The sequence below is a fragment of the Hoplias malabaricus genome, chromosome 4, assembly GCF_029633855.1.
Source record: "Hoplias malabaricus isolate fHopMal1 chromosome 4, fHopMal1.hap1, whole genome shotgun sequence".
NCBI classification, from domain to species: Eukaryota; Metazoa; Chordata; class Actinopteri; order Characiformes; family Erythrinidae; genus Hoplias; species Hoplias malabaricus.
Genome location: NC_089803.1, coordinates 70,834,966 through 70,857,925, shown reverse-complemented (window position 1 = coordinate 70,857,925; position 22,960 = coordinate 70,834,966). Strand labels below are relative to the sequence as shown.

The following is a 22,960-nucleotide window of genomic DNA, read 5'->3' as shown; positions in this document are numbered from 1 at the left end:
CAAATAACATTTGAAACAAACCCAAGAAAAACAACTTGTGAACAATTATGAGCAACTTCAGAGAAAAGAAACTAATATCACTTTAAATCTACAGACCTGGAAACTCCCGATAGTAATGAAGACAGTAGAGCAAACCAATTATTTATAACATTCACTCATTTACCCAGAATCACTGGGTGCAATGTGGGAACAGGGCAACACACACTCACACATTCACTCACACTCTCACACCTACGGACACTTTTGAGTCTCCAATCCACCTACCAACATGTGTTTTTGGACTGTGGGGGAAAACCGGAGCACCCGGAGGAAACCCACAAAGACACAGGGAGAACACACCACACTCCTCACAGACAGTCACCCGGAGGAAACCCACACAGACACAGGGAGAACACACCACACTCCTCACAGACAGTCACCCGGAGGAAACCCATACAGACACAGGGAGAACACACCACACTCCTCACAGACAGTCACCCGGAGGAAACCCACGCAGACACAGGGAGAACACACCACAGTCACCCGGAGGAAACCCACGCAGACACAGAGAACACACCACACTCCTCACAGACAGTCACCCGGAGGAAACCCACGTAGACACAGGGAGAACACACCACACTCCTCACAGTCACCCAGAGCGGGACTCGAACCCGCCCCACACTCTCTCTGTCTCGCAATGTCTCTCACAATCTCCCACTGTCTCCTACAGTATCTTACAGAAGTCCCCCACTCTCTGTCACTATCACATTTTATCACGGTCTCTTACTGTTTCTCACTGTCTCCCACAATATCCCAGAGTCTCCCACAGCCTTCCACATGTTCTCACTGTCTCTCATTGTCCCCAACTTTCTGTTACTGTCCAAACAGCAGTCTCTAATCCTATTTGTGCTGCAGGACGTCTGCTCCTCGGAGATGAAAAGGCACTAGTGTGGGGCGCTCTGGAGGAGATGGTGATAAATGGTGTAAACCTAAAGCTAAAAGACAATGACAAACTTTCTCATGTGGAACCTGTTGATGCTCCATGTTTTATTGGAAACAGAATGCAGTGCCACGACTGTATCGCAGCTGCTTAGCAAAATAAATACGGTCAGTGAAATGACTTCTCCCTCATTTTACTGCAGAGCACACCGTGCAGACGGGGAGCAGTGTTGGCGATGGCACGTGATGTCATTTACAGACACTTTATGAATGTTACATACAGTAATTTGAGGCACAAATAAGGACATCAAACTCAGCGTAACATTCGGAAGAAACTAAATATCTTCAAAAGCTCTCCTCGTGGGAGTACAGTGGCCTGCGTGAGCGACCATGGATACCACCACCCACACGCTAAAGAAATCCAAATCTGGAAAACCAGGACTTCCCTAGTGAGCGGAAACTCGAACCTGGAGGAACAGGGAGGCCTTGCCCTTAAGCTCGGGACACCTCGCACTCTGTGGGACCCAAAGGCGTGATGCTTACAGACAATTTGCAAATGACCTGTGAGCCGCAGATAACCAGTGGCCTAGAGGTCCGCGGGTCGGCGGAGTGTGTCCTCTCGGCCATGCTGCCCTGTTCCTCCAGGCTGGAGTTTCCCCCCTCACCAGGAGAGTTCCCCAGGGTCCAGGGGGTGGATCTGTGGTAGTCCAGTGTAGACCAGTGGCTCCCCGATGACAATTACTCTGTAAAACTGCAATTATCCATAAAAATAACTTAGAGTCCATGATTATTTTCAGTGTGTTTTAAGATGTTTTCCAACCTGTGGAGTGTTGGGGGTAAAAAATAATTCTGTGCGACGTCATGCACTGGAACAGCTCCTTTCATTTCTACCAAACACAGTCCTTCTGTAATTCCTGCCTGGAATGCAAATGTTAAAATATATAGAAGGATAATTTATTCATCTTGTTCTCTATAAAATATGTACATGTGTTTCAGCTTAAACAGGATTCGCTACAATGGTGGTGGGACTATCAAAAACCTACGTATACGTAAACAACAATCAGCCATACATCCACTGTCCCCTCTCTCAGCTCCACTGACCACACAGGAGCACTCTGTAGTCCGTCTGTTGCTCTGCATACTCAGGACCCCCAAAGAGCAGGTGTGATGTGGTGGTGGATCATTCTCAGTGACAGCGTCCTTTGTCACTGATGAAGGACTAGAGGACGAGCGACACACACTGTGCAGCGACAGATGAGCTACTGTCTCTGACTCTACATCTACAAGGTGGACCAACGAGGGAGGAGTGTCTCACAGAGTGGACAGAGAGTGGACACAGGGTTTAAAAACTCCAGCAGCACTGCTGTGTCTGATCCACTCTACACCAGCACAACACACACTAACACACCACCACCACGTCAGTGTCTGCTTCTCTGTGGGGGTCCCGGGGGGGAAGGGGGCTGAGAAAGTATGCAGAGCAACAGACGGACTACAGTCTGTAATTATAGAACTACAAAGTGCTCCTGTGTGGTCAGTGGAGGTGAGAGAATGGACAGAGTGTTGTGTATGGAGTAGTGTAACAGACAGATAGTGTTCTCTCCACTTGTCTCTAAGCTGGTCCGGTTCTGGCAGTGTCCAGTTGATAAATATGAGTTCAGATGTAAGAATGAAGACTTCGGGGATCCGTGTTTTCCACATGATAACTCTTCCGCTTTCTCTTGGTTCCGCTCGGATGTCGGAGCCGTCTCGGCGTGGAAGGCATGTTCTGGAGACTCACAGATAGAAAACGTAGGCACAAAAGTTTAGTCCTGGGCAGGGAGTGCTCTTTTTAAACACTTGATCAAACCAGTTCTGAGCCAAAGTCCAAGCAGGATGGGCTTTCAGTCCCCTGCTCCCGTCCCCTGCTTGGGAATCTAGCCCAAAGTCCAGTAGCAGCAGCAGTGTTTTCAGTTCTCAGTACTCTACCGTCACGGCTTTGGTCCTTAGATACTCATGAAGAGCTTCCTCACCTGCGAAACACAGAACAGACCACCGTCAGCACCAGGAAACTTAGCCACGGACACGCTGCACTTTAGATTCACAAGGTCACCCAGTCACACACACACACACACACACACGTCACATGCCCGTGAATTTTGACTGAAAACTGAGTCACTTCGCACTGGTAACGTGAACGTAACCTAACTCACCGAGGTCCTTCCCGAAGCCGGACTGCTTGAAGCCTCCGAAGGGTGCAGCCACGTCCGTCTTGTTGTAGGTGTTCACAAACACGGTGCCAGCCTCCAGCCTCTCGCTGACGTACATGGCTTTGTTGATGTCCCGTGTGAAGACTCCAGAGGCCAGACCAAACTCGGTGTCGTTGGCCCTGTTCAGCACTCCATCAACATCCCTGAGTAAGATAATTATTATCATTATCATTACAGCTAAAGATTTTAATTCCACCATGTTCCACCAGGCTCTACCGTGTTTCTACAGGCTTCACCATGTTTCTACAGGCTCTACCATGTTTCTACAGGCTTCACCGTGTTTCTACAGGCTTCACCATGTTTCTACAGGCTCTACCATGTTTCTACAGGCTTCACCGTGTTTCTACAGGCTTCACCATGTTCCACCAGGCTCTACCATGTTTCTACAGGCTTCACCATGTTTCTACAGGCTCTACCATGTTTCTACAGGCTTCACCGTGTTTCTACAGGCTTCACCATGTTTCTACAGGCTTCACCATGTTTCTACAGGCTCTACTGTGTTTCTACAGGCTTCACCATGTTTCTACAGGCTTCACCATGTTTCTACAGGCTCTACCATGTTTCTACAGGCTCTACCGTGTTTCTACAGGCTTCACCATGTTTCTACAGGCTTCACCATGTTTCTACAGGCTCTACCATGTTTCTACAGGCTCTACCATGTTTCTACAGGCTCTACCGTGTTTCTACAGGCTTCACCATGTTTCTACAGGCTTCACCATGGTTCTACAGGCTCTACCATGTTTCTACAGGCTTTGAAATGTTTTTACAAGCTTCTAGGTTTTCATTTTAGTTTCTCATCAAATGAACACGTTAAGCACAACTTACCCCTCTTTAAACCTGGACACCACCATGACAGGCCCAAACGACTCCTCTTTAGCAATGAACATGTGATCCTCCACATCCGTGAAGACGGTGGGCTCCATAAAAAATCCTGCACGGTCACAAACATAAGTGATGAGAACCCACTTTGTGGTTCCTTGGGTTCTGTAGATCTTGGGAACCCTAGCTACATACTGAAAAAGAATCATTTCTCTCGGGTGAAGGGGGCCTCACCGGGTCGGTCAACTTGCCGTCCTCCGTAGACCAACGTGGCGCCCTCTTTCACACCAATCTCGCAGTACTCCACCAGCTTATCCAGGTGGGCTTTATGGTTCTGGGGGCCGTGGTCTGTGGAGCGGTCCAGAGGATCCCCAATCTTCATCTTCTTAATCTCCTCGACCTGGGATTTGATTGCATTCGAACACGGGAATGTTAGTGACGGACACCACTCCAACTCATCGCAAAGAAACCTCTGCCCTCTTTCTCAGGACCTGGGGGCTTCATACCCTTCTAGCTGAAGAATGCCCGTGGCTATGGTGATTTAGACTCCTGTGCAGCTGCTCCAGAGCATCCCATAGTGCAACTGAAGTAAAGCAGCTGAGTGTAGAGACTATACGCTGTCTGCAAACTTTTGGACATGCAGTGTAACCACGTTTCTAAACCTACCACTCGAGTGATGAACTCATCGTGAATGGACTCTTCCACAAACAGTCTCCCGGCAGCTATGCAGTTCTCTCCCTTGTTGAAGAACACAGAGCTCATGCCCTGTAGCACACACACACACACACACACACACACACACAGATAAGCACAGTGTGAAGCGATTCTTCCATCAATTCCTCTCTCTCTGACTTTCTACTTCTCTCTCTCCTCCTTCATCACTTGTTCTCTCTCTCTCTCTCTCTCTCTCTCTCTCTCTCACACACACACAAACACGCACACACGAGATAAGCACAGTGTGATGTGATTTTTCATAAATTCCTCTCTCCCTCTCTGTCTCTGACTTTCTTTCTCCTCTCTCTCCTTCATCACTTGTTCTCTCTCTCTCTCTCTCTCACACACACACACACAAACACACACACACACACAGAGATAAGCAGTGTGACGCGATTTTTCATGAATTCCTCTCTCTCCTTCTGTCTCTGACTTTCTCCTTCTCTCTCTCTCTCTCTCTCTCTCTCACACACACACACATCCTCACCATCCTCACGGCCTTGTCCATGTCACAGTCGCTGAAGATGATGAGGGGGGATTTGCCCCCCAGCTCCAGGGAGACCTTCTTCAGGTTACTGACCGCACAGCTGCAGGAGGAGAGCACAGGGTTCTGAGGTTCACAGGTCAACAACAAAATGGCTGCCAAACCTTGCATCTCCAAATGATCAACTTCTACAGGAGAAGGTAAAGACAGCTCCTGTAATGGAAGTTAACGTGGCTTCCCCCAGAGCCGCCTGCCACCAGCGGGGGGCAGCAGCACCAGCGCTGATCTAAAGTGGCTTTCACTAAAAACACCAACCCCCAGAATGCTCCGGGGTGATTCCCTAAGGGTGTATTCAGCTGGAGATCGAGCTTTTTAAACCCCAGAGACATAGTATCCGCACTTACGTAGAGAAGCAGTTGGTAGGAAGCAATGCAAAAGATGTACAATAAAGAAAAAGGGACAATAAGTTCTGTAAAATAAGAAAGAAAAGAAAATGAAGTGAAAGCAAAAGAAAAGAAATGAGAAAAGTAAGTAAAAGGAACCAAAGCATCAGCTCGAGATCAAAGAGAAGAGCTGCTGCATTGTGGCTTTCTTTTCAACTAAAAAATCCTTTTGTTTGAGTTTGCAGTTCAGCGCCTGCTTTGTTAGTCATTTCTCCCCATCACAGCTGTCACACGCGTCCACCTCTGCCCACTCTCACCAGCATGTGGCGCAGCGGTACTGCTCCTGTTGCTTATTAATTATTCTCCCTTTTACAGCTCAGTGGAGCACCGCAATGATCCTGAAGCTGTAATACGAAGGGAAAGTATGATCTACTGTCACTTTAGGCTAGAGATACACTTATGGTTAACTGCGTGTTGGCGTGTGAATCGTGGCTGCCTCGCGTGTCCTGCGTTCGTTGCGTACGTCCTCAGAAAATAAACGAGATGTGCAGTTCACCCGTAAACAGCAGGGGGCAGTGCAGGCGATCAACAGCATCACAAAGGTGAAGAGGACCGTGTCAGAGCCAAATCTACCATTACCCACGTCTTTCTCCGGTCTGCCCTCTAGTGGACACCTCCAGTTACAAGCATAGCACATGTGAAGAGTTACGTTCACGATGCAGACGGTTATATACGCACGGGCGAACAGCGAATACATCGCAACGCTTACTGCAGAAAGTTTAAAAAAAGATGGTGGAGATGGACAAGGTTTTTAATAAACAACAAAGGTTATTTACACATTTGTGTAGACCTTACCTCTTCATGATCTGCTTGCCGATGGGGGTGGAGCCGGTAAAGCCCAACTTACGGATATCAGGGTGGTCAGACAACCTCTGTCCAACCAGACCACCTGAGAGACAGATCATACAACGGTGGATACATTTAGCTGTAATATCAACCATCAGCAACATACAAAATGGTACACATCCCAATACGAGTAGCCCATAGGTGACCAGAGGAACGTACCTGACCCTGGGATGATGTTGATGACCCCTTTAGGAATGCCTGCTTTAACAGTGAGCTCTGCAAACTTCAGCGCTGTCAGAGGAGTCACCTGAGGGGCGGAAAGTCCAGTTAGTTTCTATGGGTTGTTTTGTAGCCCACTTTTTTTCCCCATATTACACCTGTTGGGTAAGATTCCCCCGCATCACACGATGCTACTCTGAGACATACCCCCTGCTACTAACACAACTCCGCTAACACACACAGGCTGAATGATGGGGGAGGGTCATCCTACACTCCCTGAATGAGCCAGGACAGTTACATTCTCTAGAACTCCGACGGCTGAGGACGATAAGCCCTGAGTTTAGACAGCGGCCCACTCGGGACCCTAGTGACTCCAGCCTGATGACCATGTTAGTGTTTGTGACAGGTGCTTTACCTGAGCAGGTTTCAGGACGAGGGTGTTCCCGGCCGCCAAGCACGCTGCGCTCTTCCAGGCCAGCATCATCAGAGGGTAGTTCCACGGGATCACAATCGCACACACTCTGGTTTGGGGAGTTGCACAGAAAAGTGGCTTTTAAAAAATGTACATAGGGAACTGTGCAAAAGTCAGAGACCCCTTTCCTTTTTTATAAACATACAGTAGTCCACACGCTTAAGAAAGAGGACGTAACTGGAAGCAACCGGAGATTCCAGAAAATATACAAGATGTAGAGACTCTTAATGGAAGACGCAGACAGCAGCAAGTTCATGGCGAAGGATTTCCTCAGACATGGTGTGGACCAAAGGAAAAATACAGACGTCTCCAGGAAAAGAAAATGACTCAATGAAAAGTGATTCCACTTGGCTTTGTATTAGTTACTTACCTGGCACCTCATGTAAACTATGCTCTGTCCCAAACCAGACCTCCTCCCTAAATAGTGCACTTTAAAGATAAATGTAATTATACCACGGTTAGTTCCGACCCTGCAGTGTGATTGGCTAAGAGACAGCACCAATATTACACGATAATGGAAATCTGACTGAAGCTCTTCGGGTATCACTCCGCAAAACACATGTAACCTAGCAACGACGCCAGCGCTTACAACACAGAGCTGTGTAGGGAATCCGTTCATTTTTCTTAGGGTTAGGGCACAGTGGATCGTTATGTGCTCTCTGTTTTGTAAAGGAGAGAAATAAAAGTAAATTTGTGTTTAACTCGAGTCGAGACGCGTCTTTTTTCTCCGCGGCTCTCCTTCACCTTCAGCTCCGCAGCACGGCTCTGGAGCGATCCTCAAAAATACTCACTTTTAACTTAAACAGAGAGAGCTCTGCATCATTTAGTGTGTGATATATATCACTAAGATCTGAATCCGCTGTAAACTACAGTTAAACAATGACTCTTTAGTGACCTGAGGCATTTATCTCTGCTTCTATCCTGATTTGGACCTCGAGGTTCGTGACATAACGTGAGATATTATCTCTCTTGTGTATCATTGCATAGTGTAGAGGAAGATGTTTGAGATTCAGCCCCTAGTGGTGTGGCGGTGTAACTGCAGAGCGAAGTATAAATCGTCCTTAAGAGTGGTCTTGTTTTCCCAGCTCTGTGTTTGTAACGCAGACACACCGTACACTCAGGGACATACCCCAGCGGCTCCTTCCTGGTGAAAGTCAGGTTGCGGTTGGGTCTGGCCTGGTTGATGGGTATCGTGGTGCCCTGCGAGAGGAAGCAGGCGACATTAGTCATAACGTCATGAAAGTTATGAATAACGGCCACAAATCACAGCACACACACACACACACACACACCTGGATCTTGTCACACCAGCCGGCGAAGTATCTGAAGGTCTGGATGGACATGCCGACGTGAGTCTTCAGTGCTAGTGTATACACAGCTCCCGAGTCAATCGCCTCAATAGTAGCCAGCTCCTCTTGATGCTCCTCCATGAGGTCAGCCAACCTTCCCAAAGACACGGCACATTCACACGCGGGACAGCACGCAGGCGACAAGATAAGATAATCGTTCATGATAATACCCCATAGTTATTGTTTCTGTATATATCTTGTCTGTAACCCTTATCCAGTTCAGGGCGAAAGGCGAGGACAGACTCTGGAGGGGGTTCCTATCCTTCACAGGGCGACACACACTCACACATTCACTCACACCTACAGACACTTTTGAGTCTCCAATCCACCTACCAACGTGTGTTTTTGGAGTGTGGGAAGAAACCGGAGCACCCGGAGGAAACCCACACAGACACAGGGAGAACACAGCACACTCCTCACAGACAGTCACCCGGAGGAAACCCACGCAGACACAGGGAGAACACACCACACTCCTCACAGACAGTCACCCAGAGGAAACCCACGCAGACACAGAGAGAACACACCACACTCTTCACAGACAGTCACCCGGAGGAAACCCACGCAGACACAGAAAGAACACACCACACTCCTCACAGACAGTCACCCGGAGGAAACCCACGCAGACACAGAGAGAACACACCACACTCCTCACAGACAGTCACCCGGAGGAAACCCACGCAGACACAGGGAGAACACACCACACTCCTCACAGACAGTCACCCGGAGCGGAAATCAAACCGACAACCTTTAGGACCCTGGAGCTGTGACAGAAACACTACCTGCTGCTCCACCTATATTTCATCTTTTAGACGCTTATTGTGATTTCATGGAAGGAGCAGTCATCAAACATTAAAACTTATACCAGGGTTGTGCTGGGAGAGTAGGAGTGGAAGTTAGTGCTTGTGAATGTAGCATATTAACACTTTTTGAGGTTTTTTTTTACAGTAATTGTTTTAATAAAATGAGTTCATAAGTGATAACAGCGAATGGATGGTGGTGATTTTGGTAGCAAATTGGTAACAGCCTTTCAGATTTTCCATATCTTTTTTTTTAAAGACGATGGCATTCCAGAGCTCTCACCTGTACAGCAGCCTGCCCCGGTCACGAGGGTTCATCCTGCCCCAGGGTCCGCTCTCAAAGGCCTCTTTAGCGGCAGCCACTGCTCTGTCTACGTCTGCCACAGAGGCAAAGGACACCTTACAGATCACCTGCAGAACAGGACCATAGGTCAGACCCAGCAGAAGAGGAGGAACCTCTGCGTGTGTGTGTGTGTGTGTGTGTGTACCAGGAATATAGCACAGTGTGGGAATGAATATCTCTTTACACATTCACATTATAGGGACTTGTCCTCCTTGTGGGGACTTGTGGGAGTTGTCATCGTGTGAATAATTACATTTAAAAGTTAAGTTAGTTAGTGGTACTAAGAGTAAAAAGATAAAGGTAAAACAATGGAAACATTGTAATGTCCCCACAATTCAGAGTGAGTGTGTGACAGAGAGAAACAGAGACAGACACAGAGAATGTGTGAGAGTGCATGAGAGGGTTATAGTGTAAGAGGGTGTGTAACAGAGAGAGAGAGAGAGAGAGAGAGAGAGAGAGAGAGAGAGAGTGTGTGTGTAAGTGTGTGAGCGTAAGAGAGAGAGAGAGAGTGCGTGTGTGAGCGTGAGTGAGAGAGTGTGTGAGTGTGTGAGAGCGTGAGAGAGTGTGTGTGAGTGTGTGAGAGCGTGAGAGAGTGTGTGTGAGTGTGTGAGAGCGTGTGTGTGAGTGTGAAAGAGAGAGAGTGTGTGTGTATGTGTGTGTAAGTATGCGTGAGAGAGTGTGTGTGTGTGAGAGAGAAAGAGAGAGAGAGAGTGTGTGTGTGTGAGCATGGGAGAGAGTGTGTGTGTCAGAGAGTGTGTGTGACCATTAGAGAGAGAGAGAGAGAGTGTGTGTGTGAGTGTCAGAGAGAGAAAGAGAGAGTGTGTGTGAGCATGAGAGAGAGAGAAAGAGAAAAAGACAGAGAGTGTGTGTGTGTGAGCATGAGAGAGAGCGTGTCAGAGAGAGAGAGAGAGTGTGTGAGTGTGAAAGAGACAAAGAGAGAGAGAGACGTACAGATCCATCAGTGGGGTTCACAGTATCGTAGGTTTTTCCGTTCTCTGCGTCCTCAAACCTCCCGTTAATGAAGCACTGGTGAGGCATCTTCAGAGTCATGTTATTGATGTCTTTTGTGGCCTGGAGAAATCAAAGGAAACAAGGAGCAGCTTCATAAACATCAGAAGGGTCCGTGAGATCAACAGTGTGTGATGTTTTAAATCACAGAGAGTTCAGAGTGTCTCTGCGTATGACACTAACATAACTAATGACCAGCTCCTCCTCCTGGTCCTCCCCTCTCAGACGTCGCACAAACATCTGGACGAACTCCTGGAAGGAGGTGGCCATGTAAACGTCCTCATTCTGCAGCGGGACTCCTCCAAACTTCTGCTTGATCTCCTCCACCAGCCTGAACACACACACACACACATCAACCGTTAATGTTCATCATCCTTGACTTCATCACAACCACAGAACTGTCTCAAGAACACAGCTCTGAACCTGACCATGGTGCTTCATTCTCAGCGCTGCTGTGACACTGACGTGGTGGTGGTGTGTTAGTGTGTGTTGTGCTGGTGTAGAGTGGATCAGACACAGCAGTGCTGCTGGAGTTTTTAAACCCTGTGTCCACTCTCTGTCCACTCTGTGAGACACTCCTCCCTCGTTGGTCCACCTTGTAGATGTAGAGTCAGAGACCGTAGCTCATCTGTCGCTGCACAGTGTGTGTCGCCCGTCCTCTAGTCCTTCATCAGTGACACAGGACGCTGTCGGCTGGATGTTTTTGGGCGGTGGACTGTTCTCGGTCCAGACACTGAGGGGTTTAAAAACTCCAGCAGCACTGCTGTGTCTGATCCACTCTACACCAGCACAACACACACTAACACACCACCACCACGGACAAGGAGGTGGCCCTAATGTTATGGCTGACTGGTGTATGTCAATGATGAGTGTGCACTGACCGGACCACGTCCATCGATGCTGCCCCCGACTTGAAGAAATCAGTTGTGTCCTCAATAACAGCCACGTTGCTCAAAATCCCCTTCCAGATCATCTGCAGCCAGCAAGAATACGCTTAAGGGATTGTGTTACACATTCATTCACACGTTCATTCATTCATTCATTCATTCATTCACGGTGGGTCCTACCCACAAGCAACAGACACGAGGCAGGAACACACCCATCACACAGACACAAAAACAAGTAGAGAGCAGCTGCAGCCACACACTCTCTCTCTCTCACTCACACACACACACACACTCAATCTTGTATCTGTGAATGATGAGGCATTACATAGACTTCCATTCATTTTGGGGAGATTTTCCATTAATTTTCCACACACAACTACATTAACTTTAACCCAACAATAAAACAGGTCTTTACTTGTAATTATTACATTGTTGGGACCAGCAGGTGTTCCCCACAAGGGAGGCAAGTTCTCACACTGTGAGTGGTATTCACACACACACACACACACACACACACACACACACACACACACACACCCTGATCTCCTCGGCCATCTTCTTCTCCTCCTCCGTGAGCTCTACGCTGGCGGTGTCTCCTGATGAGAAGTACTTGGCGGCTGGGATCATCTTCCCGTCTTCAAACTGCAGACTCTTCACCTGGAGCTGCGCAGGCGAATCAGACACAATATCACACAACCTCGTATCTCCGTGCCATTGTCTGAGCAGCCCTTTGAAAAGTGTGTTTTCAGATGTTCGTAATGAAGTCTACAGTAACCTCTAATGATAATACAGGACTGTCACGAGGAGAGGTGTGGAAACTTTCACACACACACCGTATCACACTCGCTGGAACAATGGGGTTGGAATTTATTTGAATGAGCAAATAAACCGTGTGTGTGTCTGCGCATGCTCTACTCACCGCTTTCCCATCAGAGCCGAAGAGCACGAGGCCTGAGCTGGTGATGAGTCCGGGCTGAGACGCTCCCTCCACGTCCAGAGGCTGACCTACAGGGACTGGAGCACTTAGCAGCGATGAGCCATACAGTGTCACCGGCTAGACAACACACACACACACACACACACACACACACACACACACACACACACACACACAAAATAGCACAATGTACAATGCACTTCCTCTAGAGTCCCTACACAGTGTGGCAGGGCAGAAAGGCCTAGAGCTCAAACAGAGAGAGATGGGGATGGATGGAGGGTGCGTGAAATGGTTGAGCGTGAGAGAGCGAGTGGGTGTGTGAGCGCCAGAAAGAGAGATAGAAATAGATAGTGTGTGTGAGCGTGAGTGTGAGTGTGAGTTTGAGAGAGAGAGAGTGCGTGTGTGAGTGTGTGAGAGAGAGTGTGTGAGCGTGAGAGAGAGAGAGAGAGTGCGTGTGTGAGTGTGTGAGAGAGAGTGTGTGAGCGTGAGAGAGAGAGTGTGTGTGAGCGTGAGAGAGAGAGAGAGAGAGTGTGTGTGAGCATGAGAGAGAGAGAGAGAAAGAGAGAGAGAGAGAGAGAGCGTGAGAGTGTGTGTGTGAGCGTGAGAGAGAGAGAGAGAGTGTGAGCGTGAGAGAGAGAGTGTGTGAGCGTGAGGGAGAGAGAGAGAGAGTGTGAGCGTGAGAGAGAGAGAGTGAGTGTGAGAGAGAGAGAGTGTGTGAGCGTGAGAGAGAGAGAGTGAGTGTGAGTTTGAGAGAGAGAGAGTGCGTGTGTGAGTGTGAGAGAGAGTGTGAGTTTGAGAGAGTGCGTGTGTGAGTGTGAGAGAGAGAGAGAGTGTGTGAGAGAGAGTGTGTGAGTGTGTGAAAGAGTGCGTGTGAGTGTGAGAGTGTGTGAGTGTGAGAGAGAGAGAGTGTGTGAGCGTGAGAGAGAGAGAGAGAGAGAGAGAGAGTGTGTGAGCGTGAGAGAGAGAGAGAGAGAGAGAGAGAGTGTGTGAGCGTGAGAGAGAGAGAGTGAGTGTGAGTTTGAGAGAGAGAGAGTGCGTGTGTGAGTGTGAGAGAGAGTGTGAGTTTGAGAGAGTGCGTGTGTGAGTGTGAGAGAGAGAGAGAGAGAGAGTGTGTGAGAGAGAGTGAGTGTGTGAGAGAGAGTGTGTGTGTGAGAGAGTGCGTGTGAGTGTGAGAGTGTGTGAGTGTGAGAGAGAGAGAGTGTGTGAGCGTGAGAGAGAGAGAGAGAGAGTGTGTGAGCGTGAGAGAGAGAGAGAGTGTGAGTGTGAGTGTGAGAGTGAGTGTGAGTTTGAGAGAGAGAGAGTGCGTGTGTGAGTGTGAGAGAGTGTGAGTTTGAGAGAGTGCGTGTGTGAGTGTGAGAGAGAGAGAGAGTGTGTGAGAGAGAGTGAGTGTGTGAGAGAGAGTGTGTGAGTGTGTGAGAGAGTGCGTGTGAGTGTGAGAGTGTGTGAGTGTGAGAGAGAGAGAGTGTGTGAGCGTGAGAGAGAGAGAGAGAGAGAGTGTGTGAGCGTGAGAGAGAGAGAGAGTGTGAGTGTGAGTGTGAGAGTGAGTGTGAGTGTGTGAGAGAGAGAGTGCGTGTGTGAGCATGAGAGAGAGAGACAGAGAGAGAGAGACAGTGTGGCAGGGCAGAAGGGCTAGAGCTCAAACGGAGAGATGGGGATGGATGGACGGTGCGTGAAATGGCGGATGGTCTACAGCAGGGGGTGCTCTACATCACGTCACTGGTGTGGATTTAGAGTAGTGAATCTGTGCGTAAACACAACCCTCACAAACTTAAGGCTGACTGTGTTATGCACATGCAATTATTTACTTAATTATCATCACATAACAGAGAAAAATAATAGCGCAGAATAGAATACAGTTAGTGTTCTCCTCCAAGTGTGTTCAGCTCCCTAGCGACGTCCAGCAGGTGTATTGTGAAATATGTGCTGTTCTCTTTGTCGATGTAAAAGGGTGTGGTGTCCGGTTTGTACTCAGTGAACCCACCTGCCCATCGATGACGACCCAGGCACCAGGAACTTTGTCGTGGCCGCGGATCCAGTTGTGAATAGCTTCAGCGGGTTGTACCATGTTCACCTGCACAGGGAGAGACACAGATTGGGGTGGGAGCAGAGATGGGGGGGGGGGGTTAATGGGTTTGAAATGACGGTGCACTCTGTTCCCACCCGCTACTCTTTTAGCTTCCAGGAAGAGCAGTAAGTAGTAAGCGGACAGCTGCTGGCAGCAGAACAACATTCCAGGTCTTGACCTCTTAAATAACTTATAAATATACAGGAGGAGCCTTGGGCAAGATTCCCAACCCTCAGACTCTGACCTCTCTGATCTCTCTCTCTCTCTTTAAGGTTAGAAATGTGCCATGAATTTAACACTTCGCCATTTGTGATATCCCTTTATTATTCTGTAAAACAGTGATATGTTATAAAAGGGTCACAAAGGTAAGGCAAATTAAAAGGAAAATCGTAAACCCATGAAGGGATTAAAAAAACGATAAAATACTGTAAAATCTTAAAAGCTGTCAGCCACTGGGAGACCACACACACACAAAAAAATCAGTATGATTCCAAAGGTTAAAAAGGACATATTAGAAAACTAATCCCTTGTTCAGTTCATGTGCATGTTTATGTGTGAATTTAGAGCCCACCAACACACACACTGTGAAACAAGACCCCCCAGTCAGTTTTCTGTCTGAAAGTCAGAAACGCGGGATAAAACGAGCCGTTCTGATCGAGCCACTTCTGACGTCAAACGCGGATACTTTAGAATGGCCCCGCCCCTTCGTCTGAGTCTGTTCAATCACAGCACAGGACCTGTGTTTATGTGAGAGCGCAAAGACGAGGTTAAACTCAGCAAAACAGACACAACGAGCGCGGAGAAATAAGAGCACTGAGTAAAAACGGAGAAGAAAGAGAACAGAGTGAAAACGGCTAAAAACCAGAGCTTCTGCTCCTCGCTCCTCACTGCTGTGCGCTCGGGGTCGGGGTGAACAGCGAGCGGCTCATTATCATTTAAAGGAACAGGTGCTGAAAGCGGGCGTTCTGAACAGGGGCTGTTTACACAGGGGGAGAACACTGCTGTGGGGCTCGTGGGGTTTGGACCAAAGCAGGTCACAGACATGACCTGTTACTGAGTGTTATGTGAGTGGACTATATTTAATTTGATTCTGTGTGTGTGTGTGAACCTTAGCATTGGACTTCTTCTGGATTCCCTCGTAACTCGCCCCCTCCTCAGGCTGTGGGATCCTAGGAGCTTTGCCGTCTGCAATGAGCTGCACCGCCTCCACCTGCAGAACACACACAACAGGATCTGAGTTACAGAGTGTTCTCATCAGTACAACTCCCTTAAAGAGAGAATCCAATCATAGTCGGATAGTTAAAGCAACACTAGGTAATATTTTTATCTTAAAATTACAGCTTCAAATCTTTGTGATGCACCATTGAGCTGTGAAAAGTAGAACAGAGCTTTTGTATTTGCTACTCTGGGCCTCAGCACAGAAGAAACTGCACTATGTAACTTTTGGAGGCAGGTAGGATACCATTCCCTCCATCCTCCACTTTGATTTCAGGACAGTGCTGTAAGAGTGAATTACACTCTGCACACTGTTCGTTCGTTCATTCATTCCTTCATTTATTCGGTCATTCATTCATCACATGAACCTACAAAAACTCAGGCAGGAACACACTGCCAGTCACTCCCACATTCACCCAGTCACTCACAAACACTCACACCTGTGGACAGTTTCAGACACTCACCCAGTCACTCACACACACTCACATCTGTGGACATATTCACACACTCACCCAGTCACTCACACACTGTGTTTACCATAGACTTGATTCCCTCAGGGAAGAGGAAGCGGTTGTAGAGTGTGTCCACCGTGTCGTTCTGCTCCACCACACACTCCCTCTGCAGCAGAATGGGCCCAGTATCCAACCCATCGTCCGCCCAGAATACGGAGAAACCGGCCTTCTTATCCCCTTCAATCAGAGTCCTGCACAAACACACACACACACACACACACACCATTAATGCTTCAGTCCACTGCACCCTGGTTGCAGACAGTGGGGAGGAGCCAGATGAGCTGCAGAGAGAGAGAGCTGCTCCCCCAGCTTCTCCCCGCTGTCTGCAGCCGGAGCCAGAGAATAAGGACAGGACGTGAGGTCTATGCCTATTCCCTCCCAGGTGGGACACTCACCAGTTGATGGCAGATGCCCCCCTGTGCTTCGGGAGGAGGGACGGGTGGTAGATGATGGAGCCGTGTTTGGGGTGGTCGATCACATTCATGGGGATGAACTGGGAGCAGAAGGGCATCACGTTGAGCTCCGCGCCCACGGCCTTGTAGGCCTCCACCACCTCCGGGATGGGCTTCCCCTTCACACGCCAGCGGGGGAACTTGAAGACGGGCGTACCGTCCTTCTCCGCCACCACCGCTGAGGGACAAGGTTAAAAATATGTATGAGGTCAGTTAGGACAGGGAAACAGGTACTAGACCCTAAAGGACTCCACTGGACTGTACTAGACTAGTACTGGTCTCTACTCTCCGGTTGACTTCTGGACCCTGCTTCATTTTCCACTCCCACAGCTCTCCCCTGAAATGTATCTGGTGTCGTCTCAGGCTTTGGAAACCACAACAACGGCGGCGGTAACGTTAAGCGGTGTTTACTCATGGTGTATTGGCGTGTTGTTGTTGTTTGGGACTGAACACAGCTCCGTCATCAGTTCAGACAGATCAGTAGAGTTTGTTCCTTCCTTGTTGCAGCGTCCAGCTCTCGCTGGATTCTTTCGTCGGCCACCGATCCAAGGAGCGTTTGAACCTCTTCAAAAGACCACGGCGTCATTTTACGAGCTGCCGTCGTGAGTCGGATAAAAACAAACGTGATCTCTGCTGCAGCTGGAGATTTTACAGATGGAGAGTTGGTGCTGGTCGTCTGCGTTGCGTGGCGTAGAGTGACGACTCTCTCTGGACGATCAGCGCTCTGCAAGGTTTTCACGCCACGGTTTAGTCCCTACTCGACTCGCTCTGAACCACGAGAGAACAGCCACTAAACAAGAACCCGCTTCCAGAACCAGGACCTGATTCACCTGGTGGAGGAGTAAAAACGCAGAGTGGAATAGAGTAAAAAAGTGCCTTTACACTTCCCAACGTCTGCTCAGGATTTGAAGAATGAGCTCAAACTGGACGACACAGCGGACGAATGGGAAAGTCTAGCTTGAGTCGAGGCACACTGCAGGCCTCAGGTGTGAGTGTGTAAAAGTTTCCACAGGTGTAAGTGTGTGTGAGTGAAGGAAGTGTGCTCTTTTGTCTCCTCCCTCAACATCCACAGCTGAAGTGCATTTAGCGAGGCACCTTACTCTCTCCTGCTTTTACTTTCCTTTGTTTTTTACACGCATTCTGATGTTTTAGGAATATCTCGGCCAGTGTGCATTGCCCTCCGCGTCCCCAGTTCGCCGGGGTCCCTCTGCCCACTCTGTAATCCTACATGGTCAAGCCATTAATCACAACCACAGCTTGCAGTGCAGGGAGAAAAGATGTGGAGCAGCGTCTGTGGAGCTTCACAGGGAGCCCAGCACCATCCATGAACGTCAGGCCTCCTTCTACTCCGCCGCACAATGATGTACAACAATCGCTCCATTCAAGCCCCTCTCTCCAGCCACGGCACAGAGCCGGCACCAGGGAATAAACACAAAGCTAGAATCCTTCCTCAAGCTCAGCAGACGTTCCTGATCTCCTGACAACACAGCCGTCTCTGTCCATAACCAAACAGCCAGAAACTTCTTGAGACTCTGCCAATGACTGTGGTGACGTCAGCAGAGCTGTGGACTTCGGCACAGAACATCACCAGCACTGCTGTTGGACTGGGTCAGCAGGACTGGGTAAGTGGGACTGGAACAAGGCACCAAACCCCCAACTGCTCTGTGTGTGTTGGTCCACTGCCTGTGATTAGGAATACGGTTTTAACAATAAGTCTCAACATAGTCACGGCTGTTATCCACTGCATGCCTCTACTCTCTGTTTGGTTTCTAGTAACTGGTTCATTTTCCTGTACCACAGCTCCACCCAGAAATGTATCTTGTGTCATCTCAAACCCCCGTCCCTACCCCCATCTCTAATGGGAACAGCAGGCTTTGGAAACCACAACAACGGCGGCGGTAACGTTAAGCGGTGTTTACTCATGGTGTATTGGCGTGTTGTTGTTGTTTGGGACTGAACACAGCTCCGTCATCAGTTCAGACAGATCAGTACAGTTTGTTCCTTCCTTGTTGCAGCGTCCAGCTCTCGCTGGATTCTTTCGTCGGCCACCGATCCAAGGAGCGTTTGAACCTCTTCAAAAGACCACGGCGTCATTTTACGAGCTGCCGTCGTGAGTCGGATAAAAACAAACGTGATCTCTGCTGCGGCTGGAGATTTTACAGATGGAGAGTTGGTGCTGGTCGTCTGCGTTGCGTGGCGTAGAGTGACGACTCTCTCTGGACGATCAGCGCTCTGCAAGGTTTACACGCCACGGTTTAGTCCCTACTCGACTCGCTCTGAACCACGAGAGAACAGCCACTAAACAAGAACCCGCTTCCAGAACCAGGACCTGATTCACCTGGTGGAGGAGCAGAAAAGCCGAGTAGAGTCAAGTAGGGACCATGCAGTGGAAAAGCACCATTCGAGAACTTTTTACTCACTGCTTCCTTCTGCCTCTCTGTAAAACAATGAGGTCTATAGTCCTGACAAACTGGTCAAACTCCTTCTCTAACAACATCGACCCCAACCCCCTTTACACCAACTACAAACAGCCACACAGACACTCACATGCACACACACTCCTGTGCTTAGAGGCGACACTGGTCTTCATATTTAATCACTCAGAACACTGCTCCAGTTTGTGGATATCCACCTCTCATCCACACGATTAAAACCCGTGACTGAGAGGGGATATCTCAGGGAGCGTGGTTGAAATGCAGGAGAAATGGGTGAGTTTGAGTGAGCTTTTGGTGCCTATGTCCCTTCTTTGAACCTGTTTCTGAGAGAGCAAATTCCAGCAACTGAAATTTTAAAATACCATCCACACTTTAAAATACCTTTATACCGCCCAACCCTACTCAGGAGGGCAACTCCCAGCCCAGCATCTCTGGATCAGGGTTCCTCACACACCCCTTATACTCCCCCCCCCCTCCCCCACCCACGTGTCACTCACCGAGAGGGTCTGCCTTGCCATCTTTATCTGGAACGGTGAACACCCCCACCACTTTATGGCCTTGCTTCCGGAGGTTTGTGTACACTTCCTGGCCAAAGAGGCTCTGGCCAATCAGGGCCAGCTTCAGCTTATTTTGGTAGTAGGCCTGCGAGAGGAAACACGAGACGACAGGAGATCACATTCACTAACCGCGCGAGACAGCTGGACAACACACACCACACGGGGTCAATCACTGCTCAGAGAAAAATGCAGTGGTTATAAAGAAACTATTTATTATAATCAGTGTAACTAATGCGTAATAAACCTTATAATCCAGCAGGTACTATGATCATCATCTTTGAAATTAATGTATAACAAAGACTTTAATGCAGTGTTTACCCAAATATAAATGTTATTTATATGTAATAAAGCCTTTAAAGCAGCTAATGCACTAACAGCAATGTAATTAATGTTTAAAAGAGCTTTTAATTCAGGGAGTACACTGTATATCAATGTAGTGCATGTGTAATAAAGCCTTTAAAGTAGTAAATACAACACATATCAACATACTGTGTAATGATAATGCAGAAAATACATTGAATATTAATGTAAATAGCATGTAATAAACTTTAGTGAGGACTGAGGCTGCCATAGTTCTGTCAGAAAGTGACCAACTCGTCCAGGTCGTGGAGTTCTCTGCGGCTGAAGACATGAGAATAAGAGCTGGTGATAAGAGTACACTGTCCTGTACATACAGCCTCTCAGAAACAGATGGTTGGACTGCTCCACAATGATAACAGCGCTGTGTGGGTGTGAGAATTATAATCAGATGCTAACATGCTAACCCTCAAAAACCACAACAGTTTAAGATTGTAACTCTAACACAGTACTGACTCCAGTTCCTTCAACACAGCACAGCTATACACTCCCCCTCCACTCCCTCAGCTTCACTGACCACACAGGAGCACTTTGTAGTTCTACATTTACCGTCTGGAGTCCATCTGTTGCTCTGCATACTTTCTAATCCCCATTTCCCCCCCATTCCTCAGCGCTCAGGACCCCCACAGAGCAGGTGTGATGTGGTGGTGGATCATTCTCAGCGCTGCAGTGACACTGACGTGGTGGTGGTGTGTTAGTGTGTGTTGTGCTGGTGTAGAGTGGATCAGACACAGCAGTGCTGCTGGAGTTTTTAAACCCTGTGTCCACTCTCTGTCCACTCCTTTCTGTAGATGTAAAGTCAGGGGGTTTAGAGGGGTGCTCTGTGGGGGTCCTGAGCATTGAAAAACAGGGTGGAGGGTTACAGATGGATACAGAAGGCAGGAGGGGGTTTTAATGTGTTGGATAGGCAGTGATATGTATTGACGTGCTCGATGTTGGGGTTAAGGCTGTGTGGAGAGGCTCAGTAACCCGATCTGGGCTCAGCTTGTCTCCTCTTGCTGATGCAACTCGGCGGAGCTCTGTCCACTGGAAGTAATCCGCCAGCAGACTCACCGAGTCCCGGCAACGTGGCGAGCGGACACAGCTCTCACAGGGACACGAGACACAGGACAAGCGGGCAAGACCCCCAGTAACACCCCGGGGCTCAGGTTCCCTCTGTAGTCTTATTCGAATCTGCAATTCCACCTTAAATGCTGCAGCAGTTCTTTAAAGCAGAGTACACTGACTGAGCAGAGAGTTTCCATCAAACATTCGCCTGTCTGTCTGTGTATCAGCACTGTCACTCGTTCATTCGTTCACTCGCTCATGCACACATGCGTGTATTCATTCATTCTTTCCCCGCCGGATCTTTCCATACTGTGCTTTCCATTCAGAGCCACCACAGAGTGTGTGTGTGTGTGTGTGAGAGAGAGAGAGAGAGAGAGAGAGAGAGAGACTCACGGAGCTGGTAGAGAAGGTCCTGAGGATCGTGGTGGCTGCCCACAACATGGTGAAGGACCAGAGAAATCCACAACAGAGAAGAGCCGAGGGTCCGAGTGGCGTTCACCTGCTTCCCGAGGAGCGACGTCCCACTCGTCAAGTACTGATTCGAACAACTGAATCGATACAACGATTTACAACGAACCGACTCACCTCGTTCAACTGAATCAATATTTCGTTTTAAAGGGGACTCATCTATGATTTTGGGGAAACGCTGTTGTCTCAGATTTGTTTACGTTCAGAAGCTCCGCGTCTTTTAATGTGTAATGGTGTGTTTGAGGAAAAAATTAACTGTTTGTATGTGGTTTAAGTCTATTTTTGGTGTGATTTAATTCAATGTATGAATTACTACAGACACTCATTTGTAACTGGAGCTGTTTAGTTTTGCGCTCTCCAGAATTTGGCATCCATTCCACCTTAAGTGATGTTAAACAGCAAAAATAAGTGAATATTACGCACCTATGATGCAGGAATAGAGCAACATCCTCATCTCAGTTCGTGCGTTTCAACGTTTGGAGTCTCTCCGTTGTACAAACAAACTCCAGATGCCTCTGCTCTGCTGTGAACAGAGAGAGAGAAAGCCTAGCACCAGCTAGAAATATATGAGTTTAAATCAAAATTTATAGCTAGACATTAACCTAATTTAGTGGACCCTTGCATAAATACATACTACGTGTATTAGCAGCTGTACAATGTGTTTTTAAAGTCAGATGGTCATTTAAAACCTTATCAAAAGAATATCACTGGACCCTCTCTAACATAGATACACCCTGTGCATGCCATTTTCTCTACTGGCAAGGGCACTGTCAGGAGGGATACAACAGAGAGCACTTAATAATGCACCCTTGTCTATTGAAAGGCCATATAAGGGCACTTCTTAAGACACATTATGGAATTTTCTTGCTCTAGAGGCACGTCATTACAATTTATTGCAAGAAACAGCACCCAGGGGGGCACTCAGTTATTTATTTGCAATAAGAAGGGCATCCAGTAGGGCACTTTGTCTCATTTTTGCCACTTCAGAGGGCACTTTAGTTTTTTCAACCATGGGGTCACAAGGGAGGGGATCAATAAAATGGTTTCTGATTGGCTGACGGGTGCTCTACTTTGGTGCAAGAACATCTCAGTGGACATTACCTAGTTACTCACCAGTATCATCATATAAATATAAGTCTTTAATTATTTAAATTTATTATGATTATTTTATATGGTACTAATGTACTTTTTTGTGCAACATATTATTTATATTTATATATTAATTCATTCATTGTCTGGGTTCGGAGCCTACCCGGAATCACTGGGTGCAAGGCAGAGACACACCCTGGAGGGGGCGCCAGTCCTTCACAGGGCAACACACACTCACACACTACAGACACTTTTGAGTCTCCAATCCACCTACCAACGTGTGTTTTTGGAGTGTGGGAGGAAACCAGAGCACCCGGAGGAAACCCACGCAGACACAGGGA

At 48.2% G+C, this 22,960-nt stretch overlaps 1 protein-coding gene across 1 annotated transcript; it reads right to left on the bottom strand.

Annotated features, from left to right (window-relative positions):
• Positions 1-1,053: 1,053 nt before the first annotated feature.
• On the bottom strand, positions 1,054-21,587 carry aldh1l2 (aldehyde dehydrogenase 1 family, member L2). Its single transcript, XM_066668339.1, has 23 exons — positions 21,456-21,587; positions 19,599-19,743; positions 16,610-16,844; positions 16,240-16,405; positions 15,596-15,697; positions 14,404-14,493; positions 12,405-12,539; positions 12,023-12,148; positions 11,480-11,571; positions 10,782-10,929; positions 10,542-10,661; positions 9,531-9,658; positions 8,394-8,544; positions 8,231-8,301; positions 7,045-7,150; positions 6,630-6,717; positions 6,420-6,513; positions 5,185-5,284; positions 4,650-4,748; positions 4,218-4,383; positions 3,990-4,095; positions 3,108-3,307; positions 1,054-2,927 (listed from the first exon to the last, which is right to left on the bottom strand). Exons 1-23 carry the CDS (start codon positions 21,501-21,503, stop codon positions 2,872-2,874), a joined length of 2,772 nt encoding a protein of 923 aa, XP_066524436.1. The 5' UTR covers positions 21,504-21,587; the 3' UTR covers positions 1,054-2,871.
• Between the last annotated feature and the right edge of the window lie 1,373 nt (positions 21,588-22,960).

Coding starts and splice junctions, on each gene's coding strand:
- aldh1l2 (XM_066668339.1), bottom strand. CDS start 21,503: ATGTTGTGGGCAGCCACCACGATCCTCAGGACCTTCTCTACCAGCTCC. Junction 7,151..8,230: donor ACCAGGAAGGAGCCGCTGGG/GTATGTCCCTGA, acceptor TCCCCAAACCAG/AGTGTGTGCGATTGTGATCC. Junction 4,096..4,217: donor ACGGCAAGTTGACCGACCCG/GTGAGGCCCCCT, acceptor GTGACCGTGCAG/GATTTTTTATGGAGCCCACC.